This window comes from Columba livia, chromosome 22 (genome assembly GCF_036013475.1).
Source record: "Columba livia isolate bColLiv1 breed racing homer chromosome 22, bColLiv1.pat.W.v2, whole genome shotgun sequence".
Classification (NCBI taxonomy): Eukaryota; Metazoa; Chordata; class Aves; order Columbiformes; family Columbidae; genus Columba; species Columba livia.
Window position 1 is genome coordinate 1,608,856 of NC_088623.1, and position 20,688 is coordinate 1,629,543.

General features: G+C 48.7%; 1 protein-coding gene across 3 annotated transcripts in view; it reads left to right on the forward strand.

Moving 5' to 3' along the window:
- LGR6 (leucine rich repeat containing G protein-coupled receptor 6) overlaps nt 1-20,688 on the forward strand; it is a 113,322-nt gene that overhangs the window by 71,155 nt on the left and 21,479 nt on the right. For all 3 annotated transcript variants that reach the window (XM_065038248.1, XM_065038247.1, XM_005505349.3), the window contains 2 exons: nt 2,842-3,057; nt 9,057-9,128. In XM_065038248.1, coding sequence (XP_064894320.1) covers nt 2,842-3,057; nt 9,057-9,128 — 288 coding nt within the window. The remainder of the gene's footprint in view (nt 1-2,841; nt 3,058-9,056; nt 9,129-20,688) is intronic.

Consider the following 20,688-nt stretch of genomic DNA (forward strand, 5'->3'; position numbering starts at 1 on the left):
ACAAACCCCTTGTGGCTCATGACTGTGGCTTCACCATGAGTTTATGACCAAAGCAGGACATAAAGCTGGACAGTAATGGGGCCATGTCACTCCCTTGCCACCAACCATCCCCGTCTTTGGCATCTTACCCTGCTGTACCAGCCCTTGGCTCTCTTTTAGCATCTCAGTTTCTGAAAGCTTAATTTGGTTTTGAAAAATGATAACTATTCCCAGCAGATATTTTCATTGTCTGTTCTTTAATTAATTAAACTTGAAACAGACCATTCATTTTAAAATAGTTTTCAGTAAACATATAGGGAGTTGGATGAAGATTGTCTCTGAGAAAAGTAAGCAGTACTTCTTTTTTTATTTGAAAAACAGATTACGATGCCAAAAACTAACAGAATTCTTATGCTGAAGAAGGAATGGAAAAATTAAGCTAAGATTAATATTTCCCACACAAGTTTTAATTCTGGTCAAAGAGTTCTTGTTTGTCCCAAAACATTTTGATGAAAATTTTCAAATAGTCTTTAATCTTACCCTGAGCTGCTGCAGGGTTTGCTTTTCTGCTCTTTATTCTTTGGATTTGTCTTCTCGGAAAGATGAATGATGCTCCAGTTTGTTTGTAGTCTTGGTGACAGGAGGTAAATTGAGGCAGAACTTGCAATATGCCCACTCTCTTCAAGATTAAAATACACACTGTCTTGTGTCAGAAACCTGTGGCAACAGAGCTCAGTTTTGGGTGTGAAGAGCTTTTGTCATCCGCAGAGGAATCAATAGACCTGGCTGAAAAACTCCCAGCTGAGCAGCCGTGCACCAGAAAATGTGACTTTGCAGCAATGCAATTCGGAAAAATGATCTGATGTGGCAAAACGGGAGTAATGAAATAGTTATTTAATCCACCTTGGGGTATCATTTCAGTTTGAGGGTGTGTTGTATCAGGACTTGTACACTGCATTCAAAGGGCAGTTGTCCGAGAGGGATCTCAGGAAGGTTTGACTGTACTTCTCAACCAGGTACAAACCTCTAGTCTCGTCCATCTGGGTCAGACTGGCCAGTGCAGGAAACGTTTGTGGCACAGGAAAAGGTCTGTACCCCAGGATCATCGGAGAATTCCGCCAGGAAATACCGCCCACTCGCAGCCGGGGTGTTCCCAATGCGCGACGGGCGCTGGGCCTCCTGCAGACCAGGAGGTCATTGCTGGGTGTTGGGAGGTGGTTTGTGAACTGGGAAATGTTCTCTGTTCTCTTTGGACACGGGTCTGGGGCCAGCAAGGAACAGGTTTCAGGTTTCTGCTCCAGCGTCCAACTTTTAGCAAAAATATTATTGTATGTAGTCAACAATACTAATTTCTATACCACATTCCCTTATGAAGGATCATTGATTGGAGGGCTGGGCCATAACAGTTCTGTTAACTTCCTTCTCTCATACTTTGATAAGAGACAAAGTGCTTTCTCTTTGCAGTTTGGATTCAGAGATCTTTTCTTTAGATAGCTTGGAAAAATAAAATAAGTTCTGTTGGCCATGGATGGAAATTAGAATTCTCTCTCTCCTTGGTATAATTGGTTCCTGGTATTCCTATCCAAATCTGAAGCCTTTTCCTCTTATATTTTGATTTGAAAATCTACAGATAACACATTGTATCCTGTTCACCATTATTGAAATAAGAGATCCTTAAGAGAGATGATTCCCAAACCTATTTTCTTAAGGGTTTTTTTTTCATAATAAGGTTAATATTTTTTTGGCTTCTCATTCTATTTTGGAACAAAAACAAGTCTTAAAAATTAAAGTTTCTCACCAAATTAAACCTCAAATTCAACCGCCTTAAGGTTTCCACAATGATTAAAAACAAACAAAAAAGGCAATTGGCAAATCAAGGAGAAAGAAAGGCCCGAACATGTGTGATACAGACAGCACAGGCTTAATTCCTGCGCCATGACATACGGTCTGACTCGCTCGCGGTGCTTTTGCAGGTAGCTCCGGCTGTTCGGGACACACGCTGGACCCCAAGCAAGGCTGCCACATACTTCTAATTTCCAGATAAATCCTTTTCTCCTAGAACAGGGCTCTGGCCACGCAGTTTGGCTGCCCCACACACCCCACAGCAGCAGGTCTGGGTGGCTGTGGGGTACCCTGAACAGGGCTGTGCCCCCACAGATGGGCTCGGGCAGATCCACCACAAGCCCAGCCCCAGGGGATGCAGCTTCAATGCTCATTTTTCAGGGGGATGGTCAGTGTTGGTCTGGTGGGTCCATGTGAAAGGACTGAGCCCAACCACTTTGTTTAAGGACCTGCTGTCAGTTGGCAGCACTAGATGGCCATCAAGAAGGGATCATCCTTGGCAAACTCTCAGTGTCATTCTGAAAGGACTTCAGAACCACAAAAACATCTAAACTGATTGACACAGAATGTAGCCATAAGACATACAGAGGTAAAGATCACATCCTCTCTCCTGTTACTCATTCAAAGTTTGCCCTGGCTGATACCATCTGAGGCACTTGTGTTGATCCCTATGATCCCTTCTGTCTCTTTAAAGTCACAATGGAGGCACAGCACGCTTTTTTTATCATTGCAATAGTGATCTTTTGCTCTTACTTTGTTTTTAAGTATCCTAAAATAAATTGTCCAAAGCAATCTTTTATTAGGGAATATATATTGCTTTGCCAAATATCTCCAAGCACAGCCAGGAGCCCGGCACCAAGGCTTCCTTGTGCTAATCACTATTTACAGCCTAATCCAATATCCCTGGCCATCAGTGCATCCACCTCAGCATCAAAACTTCCTTTTCATAACACCGTGGGCTCACAAAGCAATGCAAGATTGACCTCTCATTTCTCCACGCCATGTTTCTTTCCCATTCAGACGCCTGGACGCAAACCTTATCTCCGTGGTGCCCGAGAAGAGCTTTGAGGGGCTGCTCTCCTTGCGCCACCTGTGGCTGGACGACAACGCGCTGACCGAGATCCCTGTGCGAGCTCTGAACCACCTGCCAGCGCTGCAGGCCATGACCCTGGCGCTCAACCAGATCTGGCACATCCCCGATTACGCCTTCCAGAACCTCAGCAGCCTCGTGGTGCTGTAAGACTTCTCCCCTCCTCACCCCTCCAGCCGCGGCTTCCCCGGGCTGGGACAAGGTGCTGACCACACTGGCCAAGGGGCTTCTCTTCCCATGAGAACACCCGCAAATCGCCCCCCAGGAGCAGCTTTTTGCTGCAGGGGCAGCAGGCAAAGGTTTTGTTCACAAGAGTCAAGGCATCCCTGCCGTTCGATGTGAAACTTTAAAATGGCCTTTTGTGATTTTTTTTTTGTTATATTTTTCCTCACTTCTCACCAAAGGGGAAAAAGCTCCCCGATATAATTAAAAAAAAACGTTTTGCATTCAACAAAAAAATAGTATCAGAAACAAAAAATCAGATTATTTCCCTGAAGATTCAAGCAACACAAAAGCTTCTCATTTCTATTTCTCCCTCCAATCTTTGTGTTAAAACTAAAGGATTTTCTAGCGACATGAAAAAAAATAAATGCAAAACTTGTCATGTCAAAAAGCAACTTTGTTTTTTCTTGGAAAACATGCCAAGAAAACTTTTTGACCCAACATGTTTTTGAACAAAAGATCCAACTTCAACACCTTGTCCAAGCCTGTGCGTGCTTATCTGCTTTACTGTGTTCTGTACGCACCAGCTGTTCTTTGCGGTGATCACAACCCCCGGTGCATGTTGTTGTCCTGGTGGCATCATAAACACTTTGCTGACAGCGCTCAGGGCAGCGTAGGAACAGCGCTGATCTCAGAACAGACCTGGTCTGTGTGGGAAACGTTTATCACACACAGTATCACAGTATTTTACAGCAGGGGCAGCGAGACACAGTAAAACACTACACAGCCAGTAGTCGGGAAGCAAACTGATGTCTTGGGCAGCGACATCCATTTTATCAACAGTAAAAAGAAGCTTTTAAAAGGACGTTTACATGTGCAAATTAGCTCATCCTTACTTTTTTGGTGTTGCTTAGCAAGTTCAGGTGTCATCGCCAACTACTTTAGAGCTCCTGTATCTACATGAAATGTTACCATTTAGTCTAGTAATATGTATTAATACCAGCATATTAAATGACCTCAGCATGTGGTGCCTTAGTGAAAGTTTAGCAATTATTTTGCTTTCAGAATTTAAAGTGTTTACTGAAGTCATCTAGCATAGAAAGTGCTTGGACAAAGCACAATCCAGAGTTTTATTAAGCATCAACTTCAGCTGTTTAGACAGAGCATAAAGGCTTATTTAGAAGAAATGTTGCTAAAAGCAACTTGAGAAATGTCAAATAAGTAGTTTTCACCCACAATAGCGCTTATTCTACAAGGCATCCCATGGCCATCATAATGCAACCACTTCATTCAGCTTTAATAGCTAGCATGGAGGGTGAGCTGACATTTGGGATTTTATTTCAGTCTCAAAAGCATGCCGCTTTCATTCTGGTTTATCCCATACTTTGGGTGAGAAGCAACTCCTTAATTAAACAGGCAAGCTCAAGAAATAAAAGTCATTGACCATTAGGTCGCAAGGGAGAGAATAAAGTCCCACCACAGACAATTGGAAGGGAACATATGTGTGATCTTGCCAGGCGCTGTGGGGACACGATGCTAAATTTTTGTGGGATCACAAGCGTTTGGCAGAACTGGCCCCATAAATCTCTTCCATGCTTCCATGCATACCCCTGTCAGCACACAGCCAGTGGAAAGTCACCCATGGTTCCTCCTGCACCCCTACCAGGGACATGTCCCTGCCCCACACTCACCGCCAATCCAAAAAGCACACGCTCCAACAGCCAGACCAGCTGGTGGTAAAGTTTGGGAGGACACTTTCCCTTCTGGGATGCAGATGATGCGCCTGTGGATTCCTCTGAATGTGCACCTAGATTGAGAAGAACTGGCTGCTACCATGAACATCATCAAACTTCTAGCCTGAGAGGTATTAAAATGAGCACCTGGGGGAGGAGAGCCAAGAGCAGGTGTGGGGGAGCACAGGGAATCTCTCCTACATGGCCTGACTAATTCTTATGGACACGACTGAGAGCACGACCTTCCCAGGTGCACAGATGTGCTTTTCCTCCTGCACTCACCTTGGGCCTTTGGGAGGGATGTGGGCGATCATCCCGCACCACCACAAAGCACCAACATCAGAATTTACAGCCCTCAATCTGGAACAAGTTAAGGGGTTCAGTTTCTACTGATAAAGTACACCTCTGTCGAGGAATCTATTGCTGCTTCAGGTTTCTAACCAGGGTGGCAGTAAGCAGAGCCTCGTGTAAATCACTCATCATTACATCTATGAGTGTCGGTAATTAGCAGCATCCTTTCCCCAGCTCTGATAACGAGCTCCATGTGCTGTGATGCTGGCACTGCGCTGCTGATGGCAGAAGGGAGACGGCTTGTTTGATCAGGGTGGCTCATGGGAATGCAATACTGAAGATCTTACTCCAAGCCTGATCTATAGAGGACAGAGTGCATCTTAGCATCTACAAGCAGAAACAGCCCTGAGTATTTCACAGCTAATGATTTCTGTGAAGCAAAGGAGGTTTTTTTACAAAAAGCATCTTCTTTCTCTGGCATAAAATATTTTTCATTTTTCATGGAGAAATGAGCATCTGAAACCCCCACGCTGCTGTGCTGACAGGCTGAGAAAGCGCACGGCAGCCGCTCTTGTTAGTTTCCCTCGTCTCTCCCCAGCCTGTCTGAGAGAAATAAGTCCATCTGTTATTCTGCAGCCACTATAATTCACAGAATCACAGAATCACAGAATGGTTGGGGTGGGAAGGGACCTCTGGAGATCATCTAATCCAACCCACCTGCTAAAGCAGGTTCACCAGAGCAGATTGCACAGAATCGCATCCAGGTGGGTTTTGAGTGTCTCCAGAGAAGGAGACTCCACAACCCCTCTGGGCACCCTGGTCCAGTGCTCTGTCTGCCTTCCAGGACAGGGCATGGAATCACCTCTCACAGCAGAGCAGCCACCCTGTCCCATGCCACAGTGTGAACAGTGGGGTTGTCCTGTGCGGGCCCAGGAGTTGGACTTGGTGGTTTTTGTGGGTGCCTTCCAACTCCGGACATTCCATGATTCTACGTGGTGGTGTTTGTGCTGCTGCAGGAGCACACGGGGCAAATTCTCTGCCAGAGGTCAGTCGTGAGAGCTTCTTTTGCAAAGAGACCACTGTCTTCTAATGGAGGTGCATATCTGAAGAACAGTCCGCATGACAGCCCACACAAAAGCAATGACTGTCCTGCTTCTTCCTGCGCAAAGCTATAGATCTCACAGATGAGAGCAGCTCCAAAACCAGCCTCACCCCATGGGACTGTCCTGCAAAGGGAGATACACAGTTCTTAAAGTTCGTTGGTCTTACTGAGGATAGTAGTGGACACTGTCTCCAATAGGAATAGCAAGGGCTTAAAGACTTCTCGTGTTTTTGCATCACAAGAGGATTGTTTATAGCCCAGAACCAAGTATCTTGAGCTGCTATCAAACCAGTTGTAATTTACAGGGCAGAATATAACGCCGTGTGGGCTGAGCTCAAATTGACAAACACTGGAGATGTTGCAATTCCACTTGTTAAAATTTGTTTACTAGGGGAGACAAAAAGGCAGGATGGAAGAAAAGAACACCTTCTCAAGTGTTTACCTTCCCAACTCTCTTGTTTCTATTATTGCCATGTGGTTGGGTAACAACTCTAGTGCTCAGCTTAGACAGCACATTTTTTTTATAACTCCCTTTTTTGGTCGTTCATAATTTTATCACCAACAAAGAACATCCTTCTGATTATTTTCATTACTGTGCCTCCAAACTAAGCATTTTAAAGCCAAATATAAGCACAGTAGTTGATTGCTTTTCTATTCTTTCTCCTTGCCTGACTTGTGTGACAGCAGCTCAGCGTGTCCGAGCTCAGACAAGGTGTCCTGTTGTACTGCCCCGACAGAGCTCCAGGGAGCTCACATTGCCCCTCACATTCAGTATATCCCTTCTGCCCAAGCTGTCCCCTCACAGCAAAGCTATGGGGCACGGGGTTCCTGTGGCACCTCTTGCTGTGGTTATAGAGTGACTCCAGATCCAAAGCCTCAATGCAAATGCAGTATGAAGTGCTCAAAGGGACCCAAAATGGTCAGCACCATCCTGCACTGGAAGTGCCAAGTGAAGTAAGGGCAACGTGATCTGAAGCTATCCCGTAACCTTCAATAGAGGAAACCATCTGGACTTGAACTTCTGTTCTCGTGACAAAGAGAAATTTCTCCTGTAAGAATCTGATTTTGATCTCAGCTGTTTTTCTTCTCTAAGAGTCTCAATCAACCCAAGTTTTCTTGCGGGCAACTTCCTTTTCTTTTTTCCCGTTTGCTCAAAAGAGCAAACATATTTTATCACACATCTTTCCCCTCCCTTCCTCTTCCTCTGAAATGTTTGTATGTTCTCATTCCAACAACAAACATCCATCTTCGGCTGGTTTCTGTTTTGCAAGCCCCTACCAAACTGCCCTAGAGCCTGGCTGTTCTTCCACTCCCAGCTCCCTCCTGTTTCACCCTGGAATATTTGGCAGTGGGAGCTGCCTGTGCTCAGCCAAACAGCTCACGCTTGAATCCAGGTGGAGTGAGAGATTTTTCAAGCCAAGACAGATTTAGATCAAGCAGCAAAGGATGAAAAAGTCATTGATCCACCTGCCAGTATGCAGTCTCCCTCAGGCTCTTGGAAGCAGTAGCGTTGGACAAAGGCTGGTGAGTCCCTGAGCGTGGGCAAGGGAGAAAAGGACCCTGAGGGCAAGTGGTGTGGCAGCAGATTAACCACATGGGACTCTGTGTTAAAGGAGAACATGAGCTGCAAAATAAACTTATGGGCAACCTACCATGACAGAGAGCAAAGAGGGTATTCTGCCCCAGAGGACATTATCTTCTCAGGCATTTCTGTGCAAGTATGGACATCACTAATGTGCTTCAGCACAGGGGAAAAGTACAGGCTGGGCAACAGTGGGCTGTCATCTTCTGCTTTTCAGAAGGTTGCTCCAAGGTGTCTCTAAATGAGCTTCAAGGTGCCTTTGAGTGGGATTTCAGAGAGAGATGCACATGAGCCACGTGGCTTCCACCAGCTGTAAAGGAAACCAGATGGACTAAAACACTCAGATGTGCACACACACACAGTCTCTGACAATCGAAAAGGAAGAATCTAGGAATTAAGGTCTTGAGTTCACCAAAAAAACTGAGACATGGTAGTAAGGAGCCCATGGAAACAGAAAACCCATCCAATGGGGCTCCAGCGGAACTCATCATCTGTGGAACTTCCAACGCAAAAACACCCCAGGGTGGCTTTGCAGGGTCCCCCAGCACATGGGTCTCCAGCACCAGCATTAAGGCTGGAAGCTCCAGAGCCCTTAAGCACTAAGATGCTCGTGGCATGTAGCACCAGACTGAAGGGGAACAGGGAAAAAAACATTGCCTTGGTGTAGAGAGTGTGCTTCGGCATGTGACATAGCCCCTGCACTTCAGACAGACACTCTGAAGCATTAAACTGAAGACAACTTTCATTGCAGTGAAACTAGAGCTGATCCAGGAATTGGCAGCATCTTCATTTTTTTGCAAGTAAAGATGAACTGTGACTAACAGAATGATTTTGAACACAAAGCCTTCTTGCTGCTACTAAAGAGTCTAAATATGGCTGTGTCCCTAGATAGCACCCAGTGCCCATGAGCAACTGTTGAAGCCAGATGGCACTTTGTAGGGTTGGGCCCAATGTAAGGTGAGATCTAGGGTACTTCTTGAAGCTTCTTGCCTAAGCATGTTCATCCAAAGCCACACAGCAGCTGTGAAGTGGAGGTCTCAGGGAAACTCCAGTGTCAGCCTAGATTTCCTGGGAGAAATGGGAGCTCTGTAGCTGCTTTGCAAGCACTATTGCATGTTGTATGTGTCTCATGAGGCAAGAGAGGGGACTGTATAACACCCCTTATCATCCCAGCCCAGCCTGTGCTTAGCTAGCAGGGTGTCCCTGGGCCACAGCTCACACTGGCAGGAAAAGACCAGCTTGCACCTCCACTGATCATCTCTGGTTTGTCCACAGGCACCTGCACAACAACCGGATCCAAAGCCTGGGAGCCAACGGCTTTGATGGGCTGCACAGCCTGGAAACCCTGTGAGTCACCTGTTTTCTTCTCTGTCCTAAAGAGATCGTGTGTGTCCATTCCCTTCCGCAGGAAAGGGCTGGTGTCTCTGGGTCACCCCACTGCACCTTCACCTGACTCCACCAAAATGAGGGGCTAGCTTGAGCCAAGGCTGGTAAAATCCCCAGGGATCTGTGGAATACCTCTCTTCAAGATGGTTCCATGTCACCTGGCATCACCCATAGCCAGCTGACTTCATTTTGCACCATGTTCTTGTCATGGCTGGCCAGGCAATATGTCAGGAGATCATGGGGGAAGATGGGAAGCAGGAATGGACTCTTCTCCAGGACACGTCTTCATTAGCAGCAGACAGATGACCCTGAACTCAGAGACATTTAGATGTGATGGCCTTGCCTTGCGCACACAGCGCCTTTGACAGCAGTATGAATTGCCTGAGTCTCATGTGCTGTGCATTGGCCTGGGAGGAAACATAAACAAGAAGCAAATAATCAAGGCCCTGAAAGTCTGGAAGAGGTGCCCATTGCCTTCAATTGTGTCGAAACATGTCCCTCCATGCAGCCTTGGGGTCAGATTCTAGCCTTGCCAGGGAGAACTAGGGGATCTGGGTCATGGCAAAAGAGGTGACACTTGCCAGCATTCAAGTGTCACTCAAGGTGACAGGACTCTCTGTGCCCAGCACGGTGCCAGCAGCAGCAATTGGGTGAGAGTGGAAGCAGCAAGCAAGCCCTTGGTCCCCAGACACGCTCCTTGGGGCACGACCATGACATCTATTGTCTCTTACTTTCAGACTGGCACATCCTGGGACCACCCAGAAGGGCTCAGCTGGGGAGAGTCGTAATTAGCCATAATGAACTGTGCCAGGGATGATGCAGGAAGGAAGGCCGCTGGGTGCTTTCCTCCAGTGACCCATGGGTCTCCCACATCACTGTGCCAGCTGGTGTTTCTCCCCAGTCATTTCTGGTGGGCACAGACAAATACATGAGGGCAGAGCTGTGGCCTCCAGGCAGCACAAAGACAGGCGGGTTACAGTGGGGAGTAGAAGACTTGCTGATGGACGAAAACAGTCTTTGGGCAGACTATGCAGCAACATCACAGCTTACATCAGGGCAACCTTATTCTGCAGCCAAGGTGGTTAAAGCCACCTTGCTGCCCATCCCAAAAAACAGCCAAGCATTCAGCTACAACAGCCCAGCCAAGCTGCTAGACCTGCATCTACCTACCACCGCGCAGCTCCTGTGCGTGTGGAGACTATTAAAGTCTCTGCACATACCCTTTAACTCAAATTATGATTACATTCTGTTGACAGCACTTAGCACATTCTCTTGGCTTGCAGAGGCCAAATTCTGCTCTCAGTTACCCTGTGGGCATTACCTCCTGGAAAGCAGCAGGATGGTAAAAGCTGGTGAAGACAGAAACTTCTCCAGGTTTCCTAAAATGAGCATTTGTGGCCAGATGCTGATTACAAGCCAGAGACAAAGGTGAATAACTCTAGAAGCTGAGAGGCAAAGAAATTGTTTTGCACTTTTTGGAAAAGCCTAGGAAGTTTTAGGTGCAGAACCCTCTGTTCCCCTAAGGGAAAGGCTTCTTCTCATATTCAGCTAGACAGGGAAACTTCTGTTTTTATCACATGCAGCCAAAACTTTAAGAGAAACAGCACCCATTGCTCCATGCAGGCCTCAGCACTGTGCAAGATCCCTGTGCACACCAGATTTCTACCCTAGGTCTTATCATTTCTGTAAATAATAGATCCCAGTGGAGCACTCTGTTCTTGGAGAGGGCTTGGCCCTGACATTTTAGGGGGGCAGCAATTCTATAAAGAGGTAAAGTGAAGCCAGAAGAGTGATTTCACGTTTCCCCTGCATCGACCTTCAGCTACTGTGCACAAGTCAGCTCTGCCAGGTATGAAACGAGAGCAACTCTGTGTTTTCCATGCTGATGTGGGGAAGGGAGTGTGAGGGGCAGGTAGATGGAGCTGGATGTGCAACACTTGCCAGGTCTCAACCAGTCAAATACCAGCACAGAGCTGGAGAACGCAGCTCCAAGAAGATTTTCTGTCAGGGCAAGATCTGGCTGTTCACCAGCCCCCCCAGCCTCCTCTTCCTGGGAAGGAAACCTGGGCAGGCAGGCTGGATCCAAGTCAGAGCTGCTCTGGCCAGATTCCCAACAGGCTTTTGAAACAGCCTTGAAACCCAGCGAGATTCCCTCACCAGTTCCCATAAGCCTGAGAGATGACAAAGAGCAATGCTGCAGGGCTGTGGGAAGAACCCCAAGTGTGGGTGAGCCGTGAAACCGGATACTAAATGGTCAAAGTGGGTGATACCTGGCATTTTTTAGCCCTGTCCCAAAGAAGAATCTAAATGTCCTTAAGTGACATGTTCTTCCTGTAGCCCCTTTGTGTAATGTACTAGATCCTTCATATAATATATATTATAGAGATAGATGATGATAGATAGATAGATAGATAGATAGATAGATAGATAGATAGATAGATAATGGTAAAGCAGTGTGGTCTATCTTGATTTCAGTAAAGCATTTGACACAGTCTCCCACAGCATCCTCACAGCTGAACTGAGGGAGTGCGGTCTGGACGATCGGGTAGTGAGGTGACTGTGAACTGGCTGAAGGGAAGAAGCCAGAGAGTCGTGGTCAATGGGCAGAGTCCAGATGAGGCCTGTATCCAGTGCAGTGCCTCAGGGGGCAGTGCTGATGCCTGTATTATTCAATATATTCATCAATGATTTGGACGAGGGAATAGAGTGACTGTCAGCAAGTTTGCTGATGACACCAAGCTGGGAGGAGTGGTGACACTGGAAGCTGTGCTGCCATCAGAGACCTGGACAGGCTGGAGAGCTGGGCAGGGAAAAATGTAATGAAATATAACAAGGGGAAGAGTAGAGTCTTGAATGTGGGCAGGAACAACCCCAGGTTCCAGTATAAGTTGGGGAATGACCTGTTAGAGAGCAGCGTAGGGGAAAGGGACCTGGGGGTCCTGGGGACAGCAGGGTGACCATGAGCCAGCACTGGGCCCTTGTGGCCAGGAAGGCCAATGGTACCTGGGGTGGGTTAGAAGGGGGTGGTCAGTAGGTCAGAGAGGTTCTCCTGCCCCTCTGCTCTGCCCTGGGGAGACCACACCTGGAATCTTGTGTCCAGCTGTGGCCCCTCAGTTCCAGCAGGACAGGGAACTGCTGGAGAGAGTCCAGCACAGATCCATCTCCTTTCAGGCAGTTCGGAGATCAGAAGGTCTCCCCTCAGCTCCTGTTCTCCAGCTGAACACCCCAGCTCCCTCAGCTGTTCCCATCACACTTGTGCTCCAGCCCCTCACCAGCTTCATCACCTCCTCTGCACTTTCTCCAGCACCTCAATGTCCTTCCTATGATGAGTAGACCAAAACTGAATACAATATATAAGGTGGGGCCTCACCAGCACTTAGTATAGTGGCACAATCACTTCTCTAGTCCTGCTGGCCATACTATTCCTGATACAAGCCAGGATGCTGGTGGCCTTTTTGGCCAGCTGGGCCAAATAGGGGCCAGGACTCCTGCAGGCCTGGGCACATGCAGCCAGACAAAGCCCAGTGTTGGCAGAGAGTGACAACATGTCTCAGCAGCGTCCTGTGTCCCCACCACAGCAGAGCTACGGTGGTTCAGGGTGGGAAACCAACAGCCGATCCCCAAGATCAGCCCAAAATACTGAAGGCCTCCAGGCTATGGCCCAAAGAGCAGTGATTTGCCCCAAAAGCGATACTCCTCTTATTGCTGGGGCACGTCTGGCCCATCCCTGACACGGACGTGATGGGAAGCGGTTCGGAGGGGCCCCGCAGCCCTCGCCCGTCCCCTCCGCCCGAGGTGACCCCGCTGCTCCCCACCTCCGCCTCGCCCTCCCCAGCCACATCCCTGCCAGCTCCTCTGCTCGTCAGAGAAAGGAGATAAATCACTTGGAAAGGCCAGATCTCCATTCATTTGAAAACCTTTTAATTTATTTTTTTTTTTAAATAGCACTAATAAATTAAAAATGTCTCCCAGGAGGGCTGAATCCAAAACCCTCTGGCTCCGGGCGTTTTATCTGCCTAACCTTGCCTCACAGGAAATGCCCTTACCGCAGGCTTTCACAGCGCGCTGCCCTATTATCCGGGTAATTAGTCGAGTCTGTAAATGCAGAGCAGAGCTGGAACCTACCGACTCCTCCGGAGATTTGTATTTTCTATGGGAGAAAAAAAAATAATAAAAATTAATATAAAGTGCACCTCAGGCAATGAAGGCAGGAAGAAGGAAATATCTCCACCATAGCTCACACAAAGATTATTTAACCCTTTTAGGGCCAGGCAAGCCTTGCTGTTCTCCCAGAAAGCTGTCAGCCAAGTGCTACCTTGCTCCTCAAGTGCCATTTGACTTCATCAGCGTACTTAATTTGAAACCTTTTGTGCAGTCTCTTGATGCTGATCCCAGTCTGCACAATTCCCAAAGGAGCTGATGGCTGTGACTCCTCCAAGGAGGTTCTGTCTGCTGTGCTGAGCTGTTCTGTCCTCAGCACACTCATGCTCCAGCCCTGCTGTGTGTCAGGACTTCATCAGAGGCTTGAGTACCCAGATTCAGGGGATGGAGGAAGGAAAGGTGCAGGTGGCTTTTTGGAGAGAGGGACCATGGCTCAGCACCCTGCTTGCCTGGGTCCCTGTGTCTGGTGCAGAGGTATAAAGTACACTGCCTGCTCTGATCATCGTGTAAATGGAAGGTGACTTTTCTAAAGAGAGAACACCTTCTGTAAAACTGAATTGGCAAATGCACTAAGCACTGCCCGGGAGCATGGGGACCAGACATTTCCCTCCTGTGATCTCTTTGGTCCAACTGGTCCCAGTTTGCTGTGTCTCTCCTGAGAGCAGAAGCCTGGACTGACAGAACGTGTCCTTACTGATGCAGCTCAGGCTCTGAACCAGCTGCGTACCTTCCAACGAGGCTCTGAGCTTTGGCTGAGCATGACCCCAAGCAGACATGACATTTTGCAAGATAATAAAGAAAAAAGAGAGTGAAGACAGCCCAGGTGAAAAGGTTGCTCTGGACACATTGCATTTTTCCATGGGTTATGGAGCTGCTGTAAGGGTCACCTCTCCCCAGAACTCTGCTTATTTTCCCTTTCCTCATCAAATCCTCACATTACCCGTCTTGCATCCTGCCAGCCTGGCTCTCCCCTCGCTGGAGCCACTGATCTTGCAGTGACAGACAGCACCGAGTCTCCCCAAACCTCCAGCCCCTGGGACTCCAGACACGCTCGCTGTGACCTGTCAGGGGTCCCCAACTCCTCTGGTTCCTTGAGCTTCATTTTGCTTGGAGCCGTCCCCTCAGCCACAGACCCTTTGACGGAACAGCTGCCGTCTGCCTCCAGAAATGTGTGAGGGTGAACTGGTTGCCTGTGGAAAGGCAGCAGCAATGGCAGCAGAGGCAAGCTGCAAGCAGGTTTTCATGGTGGATGTGCTGATGAACAGAAGCTCTGCTACCACCCCACGCTCCCCCCTGCCAGCAGCAGCACTCTGGGACTGTGGGCAATGGGGGGCTTCCCAGCTTCCTTCCCGCAGTTTGGGAACACTCTGCTGTAGACCAGGCTTCCATGAGCCTGTCTTCTTCCCTGCTCGGCGAAGTGCAGCAGCCTTCTCCGTGCCTCCCCTGCCTGAGTCATCAGCCCCACGGTTATTGTCTGCGCGTCCCAGCGACCGAGGTCCCCGCTGCTCCGCTCTGCGGTCAGCGCCTTTTGTGTCTTGTAAATGATATGTGCATGGCAGCGCCTGTGCTCCCAGGACCCCCCACGAGATCCTGCTCTCAACCTTGTTAAATAAATCGAATGGAATTGAAAACACATTTAATCCGTTACCTTTGCCAGTTAGAGAACAGACAGAAATACGGGTCAGAACAGACACATTCTGGGCACTGCTGCGTTTTTAAATGGAGAACAGAGCTGGCAGCTGCAGGCGTACGAGGCAGAACGTACAGACAGGTCCCCCCCACCCCAGCAATAGACCTTTCAATGCCACATCAGCCCTGTAAAATGTCCCGGCAGCATGTAAGTGAGAGGTAGAGATGTTCCCAGGCCCGGCTGTCCGCATGAATCCTTGTGCAGAGGTTGCAGCTTGCTGCTGGCAGAAATCAGGTACCATGAGTACCCAACAACCTTCTCACACATGCTCTGGGTCCTTTCGCATCCCCCTTCCTCCTGTCCCTTGTCACAGGCACTTGCTGCGTCCCATCATCCAGATGGTGCTGGGGAAAGGCACACGCTCACATGTGTTAGTCGGACCAGGACAGCAGGGTTTATGCTGATGCTGCAGAACACAAATATGACACCTAATGGTAGAGTAACTCTTCATATTCTGGACTAATCAGGCAGCTCTTCCCAGTTCAAGCTCAACCACAAGCCATGACCTTGATCAAGGCATCTGTTTGGCCGATGCCGAGCAAGAGGTCAAACTACATAGTCATGATGGCCCCTTTGGGCTTTCAGACTACCAGTTAAATCATTTCCAGTGCTTGATTTGGCCACAGGAACCAGCACGACTAGCAGCAGCAGTAATTACATTTACTGGAAGCCTGATTAGATGCCAGCACAGGACAGGTGGAAATGCAAGTCCCGATGAGCAACCACGAAAAGTCCCCCCCAAAGCACCACAGTAACATCTCAAACTGCACTGGGACTGAAATAGTCAGCAAATGTCCCATCTCCAGCTTCTAATCTTGCTGCATCTTCAGGTTTATTAGGTGCAAATTTGTGGTGTTTTGTGGCTTATGGAAGAATTTATAGTACTATATAATTTTTTTTGGCTTCCTGTGTGGAACCACTAATAGTCCCTAACAGGCAGAAAATTGACCTGAGACTCTTTCCCCTCCTTCTCTCCTTTGGGTTCAATTGAAGATATTAATAGTTCCAGGCTGCATGTTGTCAGCTTCAAATCACCCTGGCAGTTAAAGCCAAAAATAACTGCGCCTTTGATGTCAATTTACTTTTACTTCTAAATAAACAACAGGGTTGGTTAAGACCTTCCAAATATGAAGCTATAGGCTCGCTCTAGAAATAACAACAATGGAAAGCCAGCCAGTTCATTGTGTCTTGGGCAAACTGGGTGACCTTTAAGAGGTTTTCTTCTTAACTAGAACAGACGAGGCTCTTTTTGATGTCCCACTGTGATGTCTGGAGCTGGGAACTTGGAGCCTAACTAAGGAAAGTGATTTTTTTATAGTAATTTCTTTTGCACATCATTTCTGAACCTCTCGGCTGGGTGATTTTGCTTCCAAAAGCCCTTGATAATGGGCAAAACTCTCTTGCTTATGCCATGCGCATTATTTCTGTTTTTGCTATGAGGCTTCCCTATTGTTTTGGCATGGCCATGGCCAAGCTGCATTGGCATCCTCCCACCAGGTAACACTGGTATTGGGTCCGCTTTCCCATAGGCCAATAAAGGCAGCAACCCACATGTGGGAGACCCCATACGCAGCAAGCAAAGAGCCAGCTCCCTTGGGCCAACAGACCTCCCTGGGCACCTCAGCCCGTGTGCCACAGTAGTGCAGTGGGGACGGTGTCACCTGGCAGCAAGTTTGGCTTTTATGCAGCTTTCCCAAAGCTGGAAACCATGGGAAAATGTCAGAGCATGGAGCTGGGACCAGCAAAGCATTGCCCAAGCAGCTCAAATAAGGCAGGGGAGCAAGGGGACAGTGGGAGGTGTTTTATACAGCATGTCCATTTTCTATATCTATCCAGCCTATGGAAAGGGTTTGGCAATGATGTACAGATCACTGACATGCTCAGCAAAGGAAATTTTTCTGCCACTGAAGTCAAAACACAAAATTGTCTCCAACACACCGAGCGCAGAGTCTCTGGAGGCTCTGGAGACCCACCACCAGGCAAACAGGCCGGGCCAAATTCGTCATGGCAGAGCAGGCAGAGGAAAGATGTCTGAGGTGGATGTAGCCCTCCTGATATCAGATGTCTGTGGAAAGACCTGAGGACTGAATTTCACTAAATGAGCAGAAACTTCCCCACTGCCACGGACATCTGCAGCCTAGTGAAGGTCAGAGGCTGCTTCTGGGTCAGTGCTTGAACCAGAGCCCGACTCAAGCTTTGGGAAGGAAGGAGAAGGGAGAGGGAAGCCACCCCTTTTGTCCTGGCTTGAATCTGGGCTTCAGGGAGAGCTACCCCCCTGCGGGGAAGAGTTGACACCTGGGGAACACCTCAGGTATTGGCTTCTTCCAGCCTACTCCAACCAGATGAACCCTGAAATCGGCAGGGCTTGGCACAGGGCAGCACTGGAGGCAAGTCAGGACGGTGGGAGCGGCACAGGGATCCAGAGCAGCGAGCTGCCAGCATCTCTCCGGGGAGCTGTTAACTAGCACAATCGGGTTTGTTTTCCGGGCAGGAGGCTCACCTCACCTCACCGAAAACCAGGAAGCACCAGCTAGAGCGAGCACGGGCACATTGTCTCTCCTGAACAAACCGGGGTTGCTGGCAACCAGATTGGAGCAGCATGACTACACCTGGTTGCACTTCCACTTTCCAACAAGCCCAGTAGATGCCAGCATTCAGAGATGGCGTTTTTACCCAGAGGGAGCTGCTGAACACAGAGGTCTTTGTATCTGTCAAGTGCAGGGGGGAGGGAGGCACTGAGACGCTGCCAGGGCTGGGAAAGGTGTGTGTGCACTCAGGAAGAACTGGTCCTGTACGTACTTGCACACACACGGAGGTACAAACAAAACGTTCATCTGCTGATGAAAGACCAGCCTGCCTGGAAGAGACACAGGCTGGAAAGGAAATGCATTTTTAGAGAGAGGCAAGGAGCAAATATTACAGCATGCTGAATTATTCCCTGTAAATAATATTGGTTACATATCCAACCTCCGTTTTTCTGTTAGTGAATCACAGGTGAGCCAAGTCTCCTCTCTGTTGGGCAATGTTTTCCATCTGTTGGCTGCTCACAGACATGTCAGGTATCGCTGGGGAGAAAACTCAACCACCCCATCATTGCTCAGAGCTTCCCCCAGCATTGGTGACACAACGGCGGTGAGCTGAGTGTCACCTGGGGACAGGGCCCGCAGTGCCTCTCCTGCAGGGTCAGCCCCTTGGCATCACTCAGGCTCATTCCAGCTCCTCTGTTCATGGTACAAGGGAGGGACATGGTGCAGGCACACACCTGGCCTTGAGTGACCTCTGTGTTGCTGTGAAACCTCCCCGTGACCTTGGAAAGTCACTGCAGAGTGAGACTTTTAAAGGTATTAAGCACCTTACGCACAGATAGAGATTTTGGACTGTCAGTCAACTCAGGCTGCTAATGCCCTCTGATTTCATTCAGTGCAGTGAGCTGAAGATTAATGGGATTTGACTGATGCTTTCAAAGTGCCCAGCAGTGTCCTGTCTGCACTTCCAATTGCACGTTCTCTTTGGAAATCCACTCTTTTGTCTCCCTGAGCTTCGGTGAAGGGATGTGCACTGTAAAAGTCTTGCCCTGTCTTTGCCCCACGTAACAGAGCCTGTATAATGTGAGGCACCCAGCCGTGATAGTGATGGGCACCTGACAGGTACCATCAGCAGAAACTGGCTCAGAGCATCCAAGCAGCTGATAACGAGCTATGGGTGCCTTGCAAGGAGTGAGATGTACAAGCAGTCATGTGTTGTGCTATTTATTCTTAGACAGATCATTTTGGGCTCAAGCAGAGAAGACTGGGAAAAAATCACTGATCTGCTTGGACTCAGATGCGAACTGTCAGAGCAATGCAGGAGATGCAGAGCTCGCATATCTGATAGATGAGAGCTGGTGTAAGGAGGGGACATATCCCTCCTGTGTCACTCCTTGGCTCTGGGGACAGGCACAGCAGCTTTATTTGTGCTGAGACTCTTGCTGCATCGCAGGTCTGATATGGCAGGGAGGCAGAGCTCGTGGTCTTGTCAGCAACCCTGTGCTCCTCTCCTGCTGATTGCCAGGACTGCGTGAACCCTTTCCAGACCTTGAGATATAGGTCCTACAGAAGCAGGATTCGTTTGCTCAAATCCATACATACAGTGCAGACAGCCAGACCCCCACTGTAACCGGAGCAGAGAAAGAGCCCTCGGTGTGGGGAGGCAAACCCTGACACAGCAGGACCTGCCGCATCCCCTGGCCTGCAGAGGGAATCCAGCAACAAGGTCTGATATGGAGCTTTTCAAGGCTACACAGGATAAAACCCACCCAGGCCAGCCTCATGTCCTAGGGAATACTCAGGGAATTATAAGATTGGGGTCAAAACCAAAAGAAATACATGGTATAAGTCATATAAGCCTGGCGTCCTGGAAGGCACAAGGAAAGACCAATTTACAGAGACTCTCTGGGGTGATTTACTGTGTAAATACCTATAGGGCAAGGCCAAGATGGGGCTGTAGAGTAATTCCCAAGCAGGGACACTGGTAAAGGAGAAGACTATGTAGGAGAGAGGGGGGCCAAGAGAAATCATAATGTAATTACCATGCCTGGGCCTAGAGGATGAGAATTACAAGGTAATTGGGCAGCAATTCATTGCTGTGTAAATGCACGGTTATTTCTGTTCTGTAAACCACAATCCAGGTTACATGGTAATTACTTTGAGGTCCATTAAGTGTAATTATATGGTAATCTTCAGGAGCCAGTAATTACCCTCATGTTCCAAAGTATCTACCACTTAAAACTCAGTGAGCTTCACGCAGGTAGGAAGCAGTTGCGTGGTTTTCAGACTTCGGTGCCTTGGTGTGTGGAATGGCCAGGATGGGGTCAAATGGTACCATTTCAGCTGGAGCTGCTTTTCCAAGGAGAGCCCTGGGCATGTTGGAGGAGCAGTGCTGCAGGTCTAGGGCCCAGTTGGTCCGCATGGGCCCCTCCAGACAACAGCAGGGTCGGTACCTTTGGGGGGCTGCTCCTCCCTGGCTGCCAGCAGCGCTGCAGAGCTCAAATAAATCCTTTTCCAGAGGTGCCAGCCCGTTTCATCCAGGCTCAGATGTCTCCTCTGGTTGCCAGTCCAGGCATGTAACTGTGCAGTTGTCATTATGACCAACATATCATATTTCACTTGATCTATTATGCTGCATATTAAACTTAGCAGTGTCAATACCTCTTTCGCATCACTTGCACATTTGGCTTACAGTTTCCAGCATGGCATTTGACCCAACCATTGGAAGAACACCTAGGCTTTCCCATAGCTTCCCACGGGTCCCAGCCACAGCACATCCCAGTGACAGAGAGCTCTGGTGTCTCCAAAACAAGCACCAAGGGAATGGTCCCCTGATCCCCCCAGCACCACACGGTGAGGGGCCCAAAGGAAGCCCTTTCCTGGGGCCCACACAGGTGAAGTTGCTGTTGTGTTTTTTGTCATTTGTAACATCTCATCTTCACCTGAAGAAGTAGGAAAAATGGCTCACAGCCAAAGCCCCTGGGGGTGAGTCCCTAGGAGAGGGAAGCAGCCATGCCTTGGACCGGCTCTGGGTTGACAGTGCTCCTAGCAGGGAATATTCCTGCTGCAGGAATGTGTGAGATTTTGTTTCCAGGCAGTGGCTGGATCAGCACGGTAGGAAAAACCTGTCTCCCGTGCTTAACAA